The sequence below is a fragment of the Garra rufa genome, chromosome 21 (genome assembly GCF_049309525.1).
Source record: "Garra rufa chromosome 21, GarRuf1.0, whole genome shotgun sequence".
In the NCBI taxonomy this organism is placed as follows: domain Eukaryota; kingdom Metazoa; phylum Chordata; class Actinopteri; order Cypriniformes; family Cyprinidae; genus Garra; species Garra rufa.
The window spans coordinates 15,246,828-15,264,947 of NC_133381.1; the positions used below are offsets into that span (position 1 = coordinate 15,246,828).

General features: G+C 35.5%; 1 protein-coding gene across 1 annotated transcript; it reads right to left on the bottom strand.

Moving 5' to 3' along the window:
* Positions 1 to 9,434: 9,434 nt before the first annotated feature.
* On the bottom strand, positions 9,435 to 17,377 carry cyp26c1 (cytochrome P450, family 26, subfamily C, polypeptide 1). Its single transcript, XM_073827013.1, has 7 exons — positions 17,308 to 17,377; positions 16,315 to 16,674; positions 14,684 to 14,908; positions 14,293 to 14,568; positions 13,966 to 14,121; positions 12,037 to 12,462; positions 9,435 to 10,658 (listed from the first exon to the last, which is right to left on the bottom strand). Exons 2-7 carry the CDS (start codon positions 16,522 to 16,524, stop codon positions 10,281 to 10,283), a joined length of 1,671 nt encoding a protein of 556 aa, XP_073683114.1. The 5' UTR covers positions 16,525 to 16,674; positions 17,308 to 17,377; the 3' UTR covers positions 9,435 to 10,280.
* Between the last annotated feature and the right edge of the window lie 743 nt (positions 17,378 to 18,120).

Genomic DNA, 18,120 nt, shown 5'->3' on the forward strand with positions numbered 1-18,120 from the left:
GCTATAATAGTTGTATCAAATCAATAAGGAAATTATAGTGCCTTGAATTTATTAAGTAATGTTTAAAATACCATTTTCTTAACAATTAAGATGCTGCTTTATCCAGTCTAATCGAAGTGTGCGTCTCTCCCACAACTTTCCCAACAAAAATCCCACCCCCTCTCAGAAAATACATAAAGCTGACATTACTGAGCTATATGCGTTTAAAAGTAGCCTATTAAAATGGTACAATGGCACTGCTCAGTTCAACGTGTTGGGAAATCGGGCATTTTGTCCCGAAAATGGCATTCCTAATAAATGTTTAGAATATTTTGATTATGTCTAATGCTTCCCTTTTTTTTTTGAATTATTAGACACATTTCACTATGTCTTTTCAAATGCCTAAGTCTGTTTAATTTCCTTAATTATAAAATTTCTAGCACTATTTTTAAACGTTTATTCAAGCAATAATAAATAAATTATCTCATGTATATGCTTGTTTAAAACCAGCGATATAAAACGAATTCCAAGTAAAAACTGTATTTTAACTTTACATTTCCAGAGAGCGAAACGAACGAAATTAAAAATTACTTAATAAATTCAAGGCACTATAATTTCCTTATTGATTTGATACAACTATTATAGCTATACAAATATAAAATAATGTAATTTTGTCATATTCCTGATTCCTGAATTTATATATGAAAACTTCGTTTTGAAGTGCATTCGTTATGTTTGTATAAGAAAATTCGGTAACCTTGCCTATTAAGTTGTTTTAATATTATTGATATTTTTTAGAAGAAGTTAAAAGTTAAGAAAAAAGGAATTAGCTTGTAGTCTATATATATGTTTAGGGCTATAGGCTAATCTTTTCTTAACTTTTATTAGATTGAAATAAAATAATTATTGATCAAATTTAACATCGGAGAATCATTGACATAATTTAGAGTACTTCGAAAACGAAACTATTTAAATCTGTATATAGGAAAGACAAAATAAATCACAACAAGAACAATCTTGTAATCAAGAACATTTCTTTTTACAAAATTACTTAATTAATGCCAAATGATGTTTGACAGTGAACGCATCTCCACCGCATAGCCGCATATAATCGTTGCTGTCAGTCGCAAATATTAAACATGCGGGTCAGGAAGCGGGTCGGGTACAATATATTTTTTTTTTTTTTTTTTGCGGTCCGAGTTGCGGGCGGGTAGTTGAAAACGTCGGTCGGGTTCGGGTTGTTTATACATTGACCCGTGCATCACTGCTAGTATAGATAAGTATAATATATATATATATATATATATATATATATATATATATATATATATATATATATCTGGCTGGCTGGCTATTTATCTGTCTAGTTAAATTAATTCTAAATAAATACATATACTGGATGAAGGATGTGCAGCTGAGAATGTGTGTGCACTCACCTTTGCCCTTGTTCTGTGAACTCTGACTACAGAGAGGTGCTGTGAGTACAAGTTAGTAAGGTGTGTGTTTGGGTCAGGAAGCATTTGTGCTGTGGGGTAATTACAGTGTAGACACCAGCTGCTGCTTCTGCATTCCAACACACACTGATGCTGTCAACAGAGGTCATGACACATAACACAGCTTCCACCATGACTGATACCTGTAACTGCTGACGTTCATGCTTGAATGGGTTTATTTAGCTCAAATTTTGACGTCTAAGCTCTTCACCAGCCCATACTTGGAGTAGGTTAGTTAGAATGGCTGATAGTAACCTTAGCAGTGTGTTTAAATCATTGGCACTTACAAATCATGTTGTTTATCCCGCTGGCAGTCAGATGAATGAAGGTGTGACATTATGTATACACACATACACAAAAAGTAATCCGGTTCAGAAGTTCAACTGAACCATGATCCTGCCTCAAGGGCACGATGGAACAATAAAGAGAGAAATAAGATGATACCGCGTGGCTTTCAATGGGAATTTGATTGTTAGATCAAACATGCTAAAAGGAATAGAAAGACGACTGTTAATATTGACTTCGTCAGCAGAGCAGAAAAAAAAATCAGTTTGTTTTTTTCTTAAAATTACAGTTAAACATCTACTTTAATATAATGAAATTCTTGTGGTTTACAGTTGAGGTCAAAAGTTTACGTACACCTTGCAGAATCTGCAAAATGTGTAAATGTTTTATCAAAATAAGAGTGATCATACAAAATACATGATATTTTTGTTTAGTACTGAACTGAATAAGATATTTCACATAAAAGACATTTACATATAGTCCACAAGAGAAGATAATAGTTGAATTTATAAAAATGACCCTATTCAAAAGTTCACATAAGCTAAGTTTTTAATACTGTGTTGTTACCTGAATGATCCACAGCTGTGTTTTTTTAATGTTTAGTGATACTTGTTAATGAGTTTGAGCTTTTTTGTGTATTTGAACCCTTTCCAACAATGACTTTATGAGTGACTCATCCAGGTAACAACACTGTATTAAGAATCAAGTGTATAGTAACTTTTGAACAGGGTAATATGATATTAATTCAACTATTATTTTGTCTTGTGGACTATATGTAAACATCTTTTATGTGAAATATCTTATTCAGGTCAGTACTAAATAAAAAATAACATGTATTTTGTACGATCCTTACTATTTTGGTAAAATAATAAACGTTTTGCAGATTCTGCAAGGTATAGGTAAACTTTGGACCTCAACTGTATATTTTTAATTTAATTAATAAATAATAATGATAAAACAAATATTGCTTCTCAACTAAAAAGCAGACAGAATAGTGTAGTTACAGCATTTATCAACAGGGGCTGACGGAACCAAACCTTCACACTTTTGCTTGGGTAAAAAAAAAAATTGACTTAATTTTTTTAGATCAAGGTCAAAGGGTCAAGATCACAACGGAGTAACAAAACTTGCACAAATCTCTGTTTATATGATCATAATAACTTTTTTCATCTTGATTTCTCATTCTATTTTGGCCCTCATTGGAATTTTTTTTTTTTTTTTTACATTTTTGTCATTTGAAATTTGACAATATTAAAAAAGACTATAATGATACCTGTAACTATAAAGTTTTATTAGTTGACCCTTCACAATGACCTGCCCCCCTTAGTGTCCAACAAGCTATAGCGCTCTCATACCACACATCATGTTCTCACGCAGTGAAAAATACATTATGGAGCAAAGAGGACACTGACAACGTGCCGACAGACAAGACAGAGGTGGTTACTTTTGGTATGAAACAAACTGACAGTTTCTTTGAGTTTCAAAAAACATTTTTTTTTTTACATTGGGTCATTTTACGTCACGAGAGGGAGTTGTTTAACGGCCTCTGCATCGGCTCAATACAGAGTAAGTTGGTATTTAGTAGGAGCGGTCATGAGTCAGTGTGTCTTCTATAGTTTTTGTATTTCAATTTATCATCGTCATGGTAAATTATTGTGTTTGTGGAGGTTGCACAAACTCCAGCCTGTCAGGACATCGGGTCCACAGGTTTCCATACAAGAAAAAGTATGGTGCTATCTTCCCTGCCTGGGTGCGTTTTGGGCAGGTGAAGAGACAGGACTTCACTACTGCATCTGTTTTGAAGAATGCGGTAGTGTGTAGGGTTTACATTAGACCAGTGATATGATGGAGTTCAGCATGGGATGCCAAAGCAAGAACCAAGTGATACTAATACACCTTTTCCACCACAGCAGTTTGAGTGCTGTTCAAATCGGTTCTTTGTCTTCTGACACCCAAAGCACCAGCTCTGAACCAGGAAAAGTGATTCATATGTAGCACCAAAACATTGCTGGTCTAGAAGTAAGAACCGCTTGCATTAGGGCCTTGGGGCAGGGATACCATTACCAACAAAAATCTTTGAACCGCCTTTTTTGAAATATCAGCTAAACACAAACACATTGGATTCACTGTGTTTGGATGCCGATGTTGGTGTGCAAAGCCATGAACATCAATAGCTATCCTTCTGTGTAAACAGTCTGCAAAGTAGTTAATCAAAAAAGTGCATGATAAATAAAAATATTCTCTCTCCCAAAACTTACTACTGAAAAACGTCCTGATCAAGTCGTGCTTGTGATGGAGTTTCCGGTTAAGCGACTGCATCTGTATAATCCTTAAACTCGGGCTTGAATTCATAAGGTAATATTGATGCCATTTTTTAGGTAACAACTTAAAAAGGGGTAACAACAGCGTGGTCCTGAAGAAAATGAATTTAAAGTTTCACTATTAGTAGAGGCGCTGCTGCTGATCATTTTTGAGAGAAGCACAGAATTACAGAGGTAATTCACAACACTGCTGAAAAAAAACACAGCTAAAACCAGCCTAGGCTGGTTTAAGCTGGAAGTAGCTGGTTTTAGCTGCTCTCCCAGGCTGACCAGCCTGGCCAGGCTGGGAAAGTGGCCAAAACCCCTCTAAAATCAGTCTGCTGACCAGCTATGACCAGCTAAAACCAGGCTGGTTGACCAGCTAAAACCAGCCAACCAGCCTAGGCTGGTTTAAGCCCTTTTTTCAGCAGGAAAGCTTAATCTCTCGCCCTTTCTGTCCCTATGTCTGTCTGTCTAAACTTAATTATTAACAGCATTAGTCTGCTTTCAACGGCTCAAGCATCATTACTAGGTCTAAAATGACTTTTGGAATTAGCAACAGAGGTGTTGGATGAGCTGCGTAAGAAATTTTACAATAGAGAATGGGAAGCTACGTCACTGCGCACTGCATTTTAGGTAGTCGCGACCACCTTTGGGGACACGCTAAGTAGCGTACAATGACAACAAATACAGATCACCAGAAAAATAAAATAGCTACATTTGCGTAAATATTTTTAAGAGCTGCTTGCATTTGCTTCGAATAAATGGGCTAATATTTGAATCCCTTGCGTTCATTCAAATGCTCAGTCGTGTGGCCGGAACATGGCACATACACATGATACACACTCATAGAAATCATAAGGCCACCTTCTGTCATACCGCACACAGGACCAAACTGATTTCTCTTTTTTGCAGTTTTTAATAATTAATGGCACAATATATATATATATCTACTAGATCAAAACACACTATAGCTTGATCTCAGCCAGTTGACCATGTAAGCAACCCACCACTCTGCACATTTTGTGTATCTCTTACTACTTCATACGTTTGTGCTATTTGACCATAAGTAAGTGCCCTGTGAAGTGGATATCACAGGTTATTCCAGGTGATTTCAGGTGAGTTCGAAAGGTGCATATATGTTCCATTCAAAGTGCATTAAAGTGTGCGAGACGTAAATTTAACTTTTAATTATTTACAGAGCTATATTATAACACACTTCTCTAGTAAGTTTCGTCTATGTGTGAGGACGTTGCAGGTTAGCCTGACAAGCCAGACCCACAAAAATGTTGGGTCTGGGCACTCTCCATAGACAGGGCTCAACTGGAGGGGTGGGATAAACGGTTGTCTTTCAAACTCCCTCTCCACGCAATAGGATAGCGCTACAACTAATCAGAGCAACGAAGAAGGTGACATGCATTTTCCCACCAGCGGAGCCAGCTGGTAGATCAAACTTTTGCCGTATCTGGTTGACAAAACTCCAAATACATCCTTCTTTTGTAAGAACGACCTCAGTGCTGTTTCTTGTTCTTTTCTCAGAGAAAAGCTTAACTTCAAGTCTTTCAGAGTGGTGGCCAAAGCCAATTCGAAAGAAAGTTGTTCGCTAGCAGCAGCCATCGCTCTATCTCTCACGCGTAATTCACGGAACCAGAGAACGTCTGACGGAACTTATGGTCGCAGGTCAGTCGTCATCATGTTAATCCCACCCACCGACTCGTGATTGGCCCGGTCCATCTTGGATTTTTCGAAATCTCAAGTGAACTGAGAGTAACTAGACTGCCCTTAAACTAGCACTTTCTAATGAATCAGAACTATGAATCAGCGGTTGCTTCATGAACACAGAGAGTGATGGTAACAAGCTGTATCACGCTTCATTTTAGATCCGGTTTCCACTTCGGGCAGATATGGCAGTTCATAACACAGCAGGCATTCTCCATTCTAATGTATTATTAACTGTTTAAAGGGATAGTTCACCCAAAAATGAAAATTTGATGTTTATTTGCTTACCCCCAGGGCATCCAAGATGTTGGTGACTTTGTTTCTTCAGCTGAACACAAACGAAGATTTTTAACTCAAAGCGGTGCAGTCTGTCAGACATATAATGGCAGTGGATGGGCACCAAACCTTTAAAAGTAAAACAAAACATGCACAGACAAATCCGAATTACACCCTGTGGCTTATGACGATACAGTGATGTCCTAAGACACGAAACGATCGTTTTTTGCGAAAAACTGAACGGTAGTTACATCATTTTTTACCTTTGATGCACAGCCACGTCCTTCTGTCCTGAGCACAAGCTCATCATCCAGCTCGTTACGCCGTAAGGGGAAAATGGTGAAAAGTCCCGGATGAGTTTGCGCAAGCAAACGTAATCTTTTAGCTTTAAATCGGTTTGAACAATCAGGATAAGCACAAGTAATTACCATTTTGAATAGCCGCTATACCCACAATCTCTGTGCACTGTGTAAACAATGAGTGTCGTATACACGCAACTGATCGCGTTTGCGTATACTACGCCAGAGCGCGTTCACATGTCCCGATCCGGATGATAAGCTCGTGCTCAGGACAGATAGATGTGGCTGTGTATCAAAGGTAAAAAATGATATAAATCCGGTTCAGTTTCTCACAAAAAACGATCGTGTCTTAGGACATCAATGTATCGTCACAAGCCACAGGGTGTAATTTGGATTTGTCTGTGCATGTTTTGTTTTACTTTTAAAGGTTTGGTGCCCATTCACTGCCATTATATGACTGACAGACTGCACCGCTTTCAGTTAAAAATCTTCGTTTGTGTTCTGCTGAAGAAACAAACTCACCTACATCTTGGATGCCCTGGGGGTAAGCAAATAAACATCAAATTTTCATTTTTGGGTGAACTATCCCTTTAATATAAATTTTAACATCTACCTCCACTATTACCCAGTCTCTACTGTAGTGTCCGTGTCCCTAAATGCCAAAATGCTGTGTGTTGCTGACGTCATGTTCCCATTTTCCAGAGAGTTTTAAGGACAAAAACCGGACAAATGTCTTGAAATATATCATCCGATCGATGTCCTGAGGTGTGGTAACCATAGCCCCTGCTGAAAAAAACAGCTAAAACCAGCCTAGGTTGGCTGGTTTAAGCTGGAAGTAGCTGGTTTTAGCTGGTCTCCCAGCCTGACTAGCTAAGTCCAGACTGACCAGCCTGGCTAGGCTGGGAAAGTGGCTAAAACCAGCTAATCAGCCTAGTCTGATTTTAGCTGTTTTTATTTATTTATTTATTTATTTATTTTTCAGCGGGGGTATAAGCAGAATAATCGACTTCGGTTCCGTTGAATTCTTAGAAAAAAATGAACACCCGAGGTAAATTATTTCTTACTTATTCTGAGAAAATTACAATGTTTTCTTACCTTAGATGCATTTAAACCTGTTGTAGCAAACTCCAACACAATATTAGGACACTTGAAATACCATATGACCTGCTCTTTAATTATTTCAACTGCTGTGAGAAAAGCCTTTAAATGATACTTCACCAGCAGCATCCTCCTTTCTGTTTACAGACGTGACGTGATGACGCAAAGACGAACGGCGGCGTGATTGTATTTCTCACGAAAACTTTCCAGTACTAGCCTAGAATCTAGACGCGCCCCTAGCGGCAGCAAATTACATTTGCTTCTAAGGTCAGTCTAGTTACTCTCAATTCACTTAAATTTCCGAAAAATCCAAGATGTACCGGGCCAATCACGAGTCGGTGGGCGGGCTTAACATGATGACGACTGAACTGCGACCATAAGTTCAGTCAGACATGAATTCCTGGTTCCGTGAATTAAGCGTGGAAAACTGAACAGTATTTATATATTTTTTTTACTTTTGATACACAGCCACGTCCGTGTGTCCTGAGCAGGAGCTCGTTACATCTGAACGCGCTGTGGTGTAGAATACGCAAACACCGGAAGCGATCTGTGGCGTGTATACGACACTCATTGTTTACACAGCACAAGAGATTGTGGATATAGCTGCTATTCAAAATGGTAATTACTTGCGCTTGTCCTGGTTGTTCAAACCCATTTAAAGCTGAAAAAGATTACGTTTGCTTGCGCAAACTCATCCTGGACTTTTTTTTTTTACATATTTCCCCTTTCGGTGTTTGCGTATACTACATCAAAGCGCGTTCACATGTGACGAGTCGAATCATAGATATGCTGAACTCGTGCTCATGACAGATGGACGTGGATGTGTATCAAAGGTAAAAAGAAAATTATATAAATACTGTTCATTTTCTTGCAAAAACCGATCGTTTCGTGTCTTAGGACATCAATGTATCGTCACGAGCCGCAGGGTGTAATTTGTCTGTGCATGTTTTTGTTTACTTTTAAAGGTTTAGTGCCCATCTATGTCTATTATTTAGCTGACAGACTGCACAGTGCACTGATTTTTGTTAAAAATCTTCGTCGCTCTGACTACGTCACCTGACCGACTAAAGTCTCTGATTGGTTGTAGCGCTATCCTATTGCGTGGAGAGGAGTTTGAAAGACAACCGTTTATCCCACCCCTCCGGTTGAGCCCTGTCTATGGAGAGTGCCCAGACCCTACATTTATGTGGGTCTGGCTTGCCAGGCTATTCCAGTACCACTTAATTTGAAAACATTTTTAACAAGTTTACCGTTGTGACTCGAGCTAAGGTAAGGAGGTTTGAACGCTGGCTGGGTATGTACTTGCTTAAAATTTGATTTCAGATGATTGCCAAAAAAAAGTTACAGACTGCACTCATTGCAGCTTTAAACAGAATATTATCGTCCATTCCATTATGTGTGTGTCAGTCCATGTCAGTTTTATATTTATATATGTGTGAAAACGGTTTCTACTTTTGCTCAGCGACCTGAAAATCTTTCAAACAATTTGTATTGATACAATGTCTGCTTTATCTAAACACTACAGTCTTGTCCTTCATGTTCTGGAGTAGTTTAGTGTTAAACAGAATATTGAGACAAAATGAGAACTTTACTCAGTGGAAATTGCAGTAACATAGCCAAATATTTTTGTTAAAATCCAACTGTATGAAATATAGCTTTGTATTCTCAATAAGGCAGCATTTATTTAATCAAAACACAGTAAAACAGTACTGTGTTAAATGTACTAATATTACTAATTTAAACGTTTATTTGAATGTATTTTAAAAGGTAAGTTATGTGTGATGGCAAAGCTGAATTTTTAGCATCCTACTCCAGAGTTTAGTATCACATGATCCTTCAGAAATCATTCTAACATGCTGATTTGATGCTTAAGAAATATTTCTTTTATTATTAGTGTTGAAAACAGCTGTGCTGCCTATTTTTGTGAAAACATTGATACATGAAAAACTTTCTGACCCCAAACACAATGTTCACGCTCAACAAAGTACAAATAAACATCAAATCTCTTTATTGAACAGAGGTAACTATAGAAGAGCTCCAAATGCACATTTCAAAAAAGATATAAAATTAACATGAGCACTACTCAACAAGACAAACACAAGCACAGGAACTACACACAAGTATTCACATGACATGTATACACATAGACTCCTAATTCGGAGAAAAAGTGCTGCTTGTTTTCTCCTTCCCTGTATTTAAACCGATCCCCCAGTTCACAGCGCAAGGATCATTTTTCACAGCTTACATTCATGATAAACACAAATAACTATGCATTAGTCGCCTATTTACACGGTTTAAAGCAATACGTAACTTCTGTAAGTACTAGAGTACAGAGCCGCAAGAACAGCACGAATAGATATCTAGTCATTTTAATAGTTCAGTGGCCTAGAAATTAGAAAGTGGCGTAATATTAGTTTTATTTAGTCAGCTATTCCTATTCACTTGAGAAAAAATATAAATAGAGCTTATTTGTTGCTACTTCATTTCATAAAACAAAAACGGGTTTTATCACATACAGATGAGATGAAAGAATAAATGGATTTAAATGCATTTCTATTCTTTTTTTTAAAGATTTTTTAAGATGTCTACATGCACATCACAAAACAGACTTTACTTTTTACACAGGTTTGAGTAACTCTTTTATGCATTCTATTGAATTTTTTTTTTTTTTTTTTTTTTTTTACAAAAAACAAGTTCAAGACTTTGCATTTTCTATTGTGTGTTAGGTTCATCATTTCATCCATTTCCAGATGTTTTGCTTTACATAAACATCAGAAAGGAAAGCAGTTCTATGTGATACAGTGTCTAAATTAAGCTTTTTTTTTTTTTGTCTATATATGTGTGGATTCCCTCCGGTTTCGTTCGATCCCATGGGTTCTGTAGTTAAAGAATACATGCAGTCCATTGACTGGATGCACAATTGGCACTGTCTGCATCCTTGGATATGTTTCTGTTGCCAGAGTGCAATCCACTGTGGCGAGCAACTCCACTGCAAGAGTTTTTAGCACAATCAAAGCAAGCTCTCGGCCGATGCATCTCCTCACACCGCCTCCGAAAGGCACGTAACTGAAGCGGTCAGTTTTGCTCTCATTTCGATCCGCGCAGAACCTTTCCGGGTCGAAGAGCTCAGGGTTTTGATATGCTTCTGCTGTCTCGTGCGTGTCACGGATGCTGTACATGACGCTCCAGCCTTTAGGGATCTGATAACCCTGAGGATGAATAATATAGGAATTATTACATTAGATAAAGCACTTTTTTGTTTTTTGAATCATGACTTTATAATTAAAAATAATTGTAATAATGTTCCTAAAATAAAATATTGCTGAAGTAATTTCATTTTTTCAGCACTCTTTTTAGTAATTGACACACACCATTTTAATTTACAATTATTTTTCATTTATTTTTTAAATTTCATAATTTAATAAATCATTGTTTTTAATATCATTTTTGTTTTCTGAGTATAGAATATTTTACAATAATTTTTAATTCATTAAAAAAAAATCATAATTTAAAAATAAAAATTAATTTGTTTAATTTTCTGAGTACAACATATTTTACAATTATTTTAAATTAATTTAAAATATTTTATAATGTAGTAAACTATTGTTCAAAATATTTTAGTTATTTTTAATTTGTTTTAAAAATTCCATAATGTACTACACCATTGTTCCTAATATCTTTTTTACATTAAAATTGTCTGAGTACAAAATATTTTACAATTATTTTTAATTTATTTAAAACTTTTCATAATGTAATAAATCATTGTTCCTAATATAATCTTTTATTTTTTTTTATTTTCTGAGAACAAAATATTTTACAATTCATTTTTAAAATTTCATAATGTAATAAAATTATTGTTCCTAATATTTTTTTTTTCTGAGTACAAAATGTTTTACAATTATTTCTAATTATTTTAAAAATTTCATAATGTAAAAAATCATTGTTTCTAATATTATTTTTTTTCCAAGTACGAAATATTTTACAATAATTTTAATTTATTTATTTTATTAAATCATAATTTAATAAATCATTGTCCCAATTATCATATTTTTGTTGAGTACAGAATATTTTACAATTATTTTTCATTCAATTTTCAAATTTCATAATGTAATCAATTATTGTTCCTAATATCATTTTCTTTTAATTTTCTGAGTACAAAACATTTAACAATTTTTTTATTTAGTTTAAAAACTTCACAATGTAATAAATCACTCTTCCTAATATCATTTTCATTCATTTTTAAAATTTCAGAATGTAATAAATATTTTTTTTCTAATATCATTTTTATTTTATTTACATTTTTCAGTCATTTTTTTTTTTTACCAGCAACATCTAAGAATGACTTTTTTTACTATTTACTATATCAAGGTTTTATAATGTATAATTTCATAAAAGTTATGATGTCGGAATTTCTCTTTATAAAATAAAATTTAGAAAATACATTTAGAATAATAAAATTATAAAGTTACACTAACAAAATCTAGCTCTTAGCAGTAACTAGCTTCTACAGACAATGTATGAATCCATAAAATGCTATTTGCAGTACTTATTTTGTCCAAATACAAAAAACGAAACAAAACCACTTACATTTAATTCAAATGTTTGCAGAACTGTCCTATATCCTCCAGACACCGGTGGGAGGTACCGAAGCACCTCTTTAACCACACAGTCCAGGTAAGAAAGTTGACTCAGTTTCTCCAAACTCAGGTAAGGGACGTGGGTCCGAGAGCGACGCCCCTCTTCCTTGTCTCCTGCTTCAAAACACGTTGTTTTATTCATCGCTGATCTCCACTCGCTGCTACTCTTCTCAGCAGCATCGCTTTCCCCACTGATGATGTTCCCATGGCAACGGGAGCGACAGTGTCCGTGTGATTCGCCGATCAACCCCTCGCTTTCCAGCTCTGCTCTGGCGCGCTCACTCACGTCTGGATGACGCAGCAGCTGCAGGATGAGGGATGTTGATGCGCTGGCAGTAGTGGAGTGAGCAGCGAAGATTAACTCTACTGCGGTTTCCTGAAATACATTTACATTTATTCATTTTGCAAACATGAATTCAAAAGTTAAGTACAAGCAAAATAAAAACATTTTATTCTCAATTGTGCTGTAAGTATACACATACACTAAAAATCTTACTGTCCAAACACTTTGGACTGGTAATGTTTTTTAAAGAAGTCTCTTCAGCTCACCAAGCCTGCATTTATTTAATCCAAAATACAGCAAAAGCACTAATATTGTAAAATATTTTTCCTATTTAAAATAACTGCTTTCTGTTTGAATGTATTTTAAAATAAAATTTATTCCTGTGATCAAAGCTACATTTTTAGCATCATTACTCCAGTCTTCAGTGTCACATGAGCCTTCAGAAATCTTTCTAATATTATTATCAATATTTAGAACAGTTGAGTACATTTTGTGCAGGATTTTTTGTTGAATAGTAAGATCAAAAGATCAGCATTTATCTAAAATAAATGGCTTTTGTTACATTACATCATTACATAAATTGTACTATTCAAAAGCTTGGAGTCAGTATAATTTTTTATTTTTTTTTAGGCAAAGAAATTATAGAAATTAATAGTTTTATTTAGCAAGGATGCTTTAAATTGATCAAAAATCGACGATAAAGACATTTATAATGTGACAAAAGACTAAGCTCTACATAGTAATAATAATAAATGTTTTTGAGCAGCAAAACAGAATATTGAAATAATTTCTGAAGGATCATGTGAGTAATGGATGCTAAAAATTCAGCTTTGAAATCACAGGAATAAAATACATTTTAAAATATATTCAAATTGGAATCAGTTTTTTTAAATAGTAAAAATGTTTGACTGTTTTTGCTGTACTTTCAATCAAATAAATGCTTAGTGAACAGAAGAAACATTAAAAATCTTACTTTAATTACATTAAAACAAATAATAATATTTTTGAAAAATGTCTCTTATGTTCACCAAGGCTACAGTAAAAATAGTAAAACAGTAAAATACATTTATATATAAAAATGGTTATTATTAATATCAAAGCTGAAAAAAGTTTTTTGCTGCTTAATATTTTTGTGAAAAACTTGATACATTTTGCAGATTACTGAATGTATAGAAAGTAAAAACAACAACATTAATTTGTATTATAGATATTTTGTAACAAATTACTGTCGTTTTTATCATTTTGTTGAATAAAGGTATGAATTTATTTAAAAAAAATATTATTTTTATTATATTTACAGTATTACTGTTTTACTGCATTTGTAGTAAAACAAATCAAATTGCAACCACGGAAGAGCATTCTTTCAAAAACATTTAAAAATCATATTTATTCCAAACTTTTGTGTGTTTGTGTGTGTGTTGGTGTGTGTATAAATAAACTAATTAATGCATAAATTTAATTGGATCAAAACATTGTCATGGGATCATCTTCAGTGGTAGAAGCAAAATAAAATTCTACAAAATAATATAATTAAATCTAGGTAACTGTACAAAGATGGCACACAATATTTTTGGATTTGGCCTTTTTAAGGTTTACCTTGAGTTCTTGCATTGTAAGCTCATAGTCATCTTCTTTTGCACTGCTCAGCATGTAGTCAAAAGCGTCACAATAATCACTGGTTTGCTGCTTTTTCAGTTTCTCCTCTATGATCTTCTCCATGGCAGAGTGCAGAATCTCACGGGCCCTGATTCCCTACAACAAAACAAACAGACCATGTTTAAGAATAAAAGTTCTCGAAAGTAGCTGAGATTTAGACTTAGATTTCTCTAGTGACTTGGAAATGTACTTTACTTAGTTTGAGCAATCTATGAGATGATGTGAGTTTTGGCCTGTGGAAGAAATCAGAACTGAACTCATTCTCACCTTGCGCAGGCCGCTTATGGGGGTGTCAATGGGAAGAGAAAAGAGGTTGTTCATGAGCTGTTCAAAGGTTTTGGAGAGAGAAGTGATTTGCTGCTCCTCCAGACGCAGACCAAGCAGGACTCGCACAGCGATGCGGAAGGTGAGTGACTTTGCTGCGGCATAAACATCCAAAGAGCCGGTCTCGGCACACCACTTTGCTATTTCAGATTTGACGACATCTTGAAGACGGGTCAGATAGGCCTCCAGCGCCCCACGGCTAAACACTTTTGCAAGGACCTAGGAAGAAAACAGAGTTAATCTTTACAGGAGAAATAAATCAATGAATGGGTTAATGCTTTATTAGATGTGTTTTTGATTAAGACATGGGTGCATGCATTTCAGATACACTTACTTTTCTTTTCCTCTTGTGCAGATCACCAACTGAGTTTACCAGAGTGTTGGGCCCCAGGATGATGCGTGTGCTTTGGGGCCACTGTGTGCACACCAGCGTGTGTTCGCCCAGCAGAATCTTACGGATGTTTTCTGCACCGGTCACTCGGATGAGGGGTTTGCCCAAAAGGTGAGTTTTAAAGACATTTCCGTGTTTCTCTCGTCTGGAGATGTGAAAGCTGGATCCCTGTTATAACACAAGAGTTTCATTTCATGTCTTTTAGCTGCAGGTCCCCAATACTCCTGACCAATTTATTTCTAAGACTTTTCCAGCATTTGTGATTATACGTATGGTCAACTCTGTCAAATTCATTGTCCATAACTACAAAACAAAAATGGATACAGAACTTGCTCTGGAATTGAGAGGGATCAGTTCTGCCACTGTGCATGAAATCATGGTGATAATGTCTGTTTTTACCACAGTGAAGAATTACACCCTCATCAAGTTCACACATGCAGGGAATAATTCCCCTTGTGGATTTGCACATTAGGCCAGCAGAGAAACAGCAGAGGTTTTCTTTGGAAGTCGACTATTCATAATTTAAATGAAGTTTACTTTTACCTACTAACGTAATTTCATTACGTGAGCGTTTTTATAGCGAATGTTACACAATATAAAAGAACTTAGAGTAACCAAAAAAAGTTTACAAGTGAATCAGAGTTCGCTAAATGTTTATACTGATAAAAAAAATCGGTTTAACTTGCTGAGGTAACCATAGCAACACGCGCTTGATCGCTGTTTATATTATGATGCATCGATACAACGTAAGTAGCCTACTGTCTTTATTTATAACGTTATAAATCTACACTCTATTACAGAAAATGTTAGTAGGCCTATTTTATTTAAAACACATGTTGACAGTTAGTTAAATGCGCTGGGGGCGCCAAAAACGAATGAATAAATAAAATGACTGATTTTGCAACTTTGACCCAGTCAAAAGCATATCCGAGAACTGATTTTGTAAGTATTTCACTACATATTACCAACATATTACCTTGGAAAATGTAAAAAAAAATCATAATTTATAACTAATTAATTCATGTTTTTTTAATTCATTCATGTGACTCCGGACCACAAAACCAATCTTAAGTAGCACGGGTTATATAGCCAACAATACATTGTATTGGTCAAAAGTATCGATTTTTCTTTCATGTCCAAAATCGGATATTAAGTAAAGATTATGTTCAATGAAGATATTTTGTAATTTTACATTTAATTTTTGATTAGTAATACGCATTGCTAGAAATTAATTTGGACAACTTTAAAGGCGATTTTCTTAATATTTAGATTTTTTGCACCCTCAGATTTCACATTTTCAAATAGTTGTATCTCAGCCAAATATTGTCCTATACAAGCTATACATCTGTGGAAAGCGTATTTATTAAGATTTCAGAGGATGTAGAAATCTCAATTTCAAAAAATTGACCTTTATGTTTGGTTTTGTGGTCCAGGGTTACATACAGCCAATTAGACCTCAAAGTATTACTTTTCTAATCAGGAACAAAGAATTAAACCCATGATCGCTAAATAAATTAGAGCAAAAGGAATTGGTAGAGATAGAGCACGATTTAATTTATATGCACAAGTCCTACCTGGAAAAGCCAGTGAAAGGTTTCTCCGACAAGCGGCCAGCCCATGGAGCCCTGCGGGAGTGGGAGTTTACACGTCCGATCCCGGGTGATGCTCCACCTGAACTCCCAAAGCAGCCGCGAAACCACAAGCAATAGTAGAGCCGGTAAGACGGCACCGGCAGCCGCCAGCAACGCGGACACGAGGCAGCCGCAGATATCGTGCCCGAACATCTCCAACGACGAAGCCAAAGCCAAAAAATAAAAAAGCAAAGAATCCACGTGCGCCTGTGCGTGTTGTTCCTGTGATGATTTCTTCTTGATGGAGCGCCTCCAAAAGTTGTGTAACACGCAAGAGGATCCCTTTACGCGCTCATTGGATATCTAGGAATGGAATAAGAACGGGGCTTTATGAAGAGAGGAGATCTACCCTGCTGTCAGTCTCTCCAGCTTCCTAGAGAAACTGACAACTATTCCAAACAGTTTTACAAGTTGCATGCGCTGGCATGTCTTTCATCCGAGTTTATCCACCTTTTCTTGGGGTGCAACCCCTGGAACAACCCTGCTCTCAACTACTGAACTTGAGATTATGAACTTTGGAAACGAGCACACATTGTGGTTAATACAGAAAATCTCTACGCTTAAAAACACTTTTGAGTAAGTAAAACTCATACATTCTTAAAAATATCGTAATATAGAGTAGCCTACATGATGTATTTAAATTAAACATCAAACTACATTCATTCTTCAGTTCGCAACTTTTAATTTACATACAAATCTTTTATTCTGATCTAAAGAACAAAGGCCAGTGAAACATTAAGAGATTTAAATCTAAATAATCCTAAAGCCTACATTAAACATGACTCAATCATTGAATGAAGACCCTTTATTTTTAAGGGTGTTACTAGAATCTCTCAGATCTGTGTCAAAAACATGAAATAGGTCATCTAAATCTTAATCGCAGAGCTAATGATGGTTTATAAGTGATATAGAGATACACAATGAGCGTGTACTCACCCCAGGACGAGTGTAAAATCATTGCAAAGATATCCAGTGAAACTTCCAGAATCTCTTAGGTGAGCTATGTGTCTTCTGTGCATCTCGCGCGCTCCAGTTTTATAGGTATTGGCGCTTGTTATGATCCACCTTCCCCAGTGACGTGTGAGCAGTTTTTCTCTAATAGTTGAAAAGGTCGTGGATAGATCACAGGGGATGGGAAACGTTTGAGAGGGAATCAGAAAGAAAGAGAGAGAGAGGGATTGTAGGGGTTTTACTTATTGGTTACCCATTTCCTCATTGGAATTCCATTCGATCCACTTGTCAACTTTTTATGCATGGCATTTTAGACAAGCGTTCTAGTTTATGTTTACATCAAAAATGTTTTCTGTAATATGATTATATCTGTTTACAGAGAAGTTGCATGCCACTACAACATGCATGAAACATGTTTGGTGTTAAATAACCTTTTAGCCTAAATAAATGTAAAGAATGGCATTCGTTAGAACACGTTGAATTTACAATAATAGGTAAATCAGTAAGTTTCTGAACGCAATCGTCGTTTTTTTTTTTTTTTTGTCTTGCGACTTTTTCATTTTGTCACCCCGAGAACATTGAACTTATTTTAAACAAGAACTAATATTTTAGTTGTATATCTGTGTTGTTTAAATCTATAATATGTGTTTAATACTTTGTGTGTGGACAACGGTCGAGCAGATGTTATATTTGCTTAAGCATTTCTGTTCGAGAGCATATATTTACCTCAGTGTGACTTAAATCTATTTTTTTAAGATAATTCGTATCCTGAGTTATACTCAGGCTGAGGAAAATACA

Excerpts from the sequence above, each read along its gene's own strand:
- cyp26c1 (XM_073827013.1), bottom strand. The coding sequence starts at position 16,524 with ATGTTCGGGCACGATATCTGCGGCTGCCTCGTGTCCGCGTTGCTGGCG. Across the intron at positions 14,122-14,292 it reads CCATAAGCGGCCTGCGCAAG|GGAATCAGGGCCCGTGAGAT; the intron begins GTGAGAATGAGT and ends GTTTTGTTGTAG. Across the intron at positions 12,463-13,965 it reads TTACAATGCAAGAACTCAAG|GAAACCGCAGTAGAGTTAAT; the intron begins GTAAACCTTAAA and ends AATGTATTTCAG.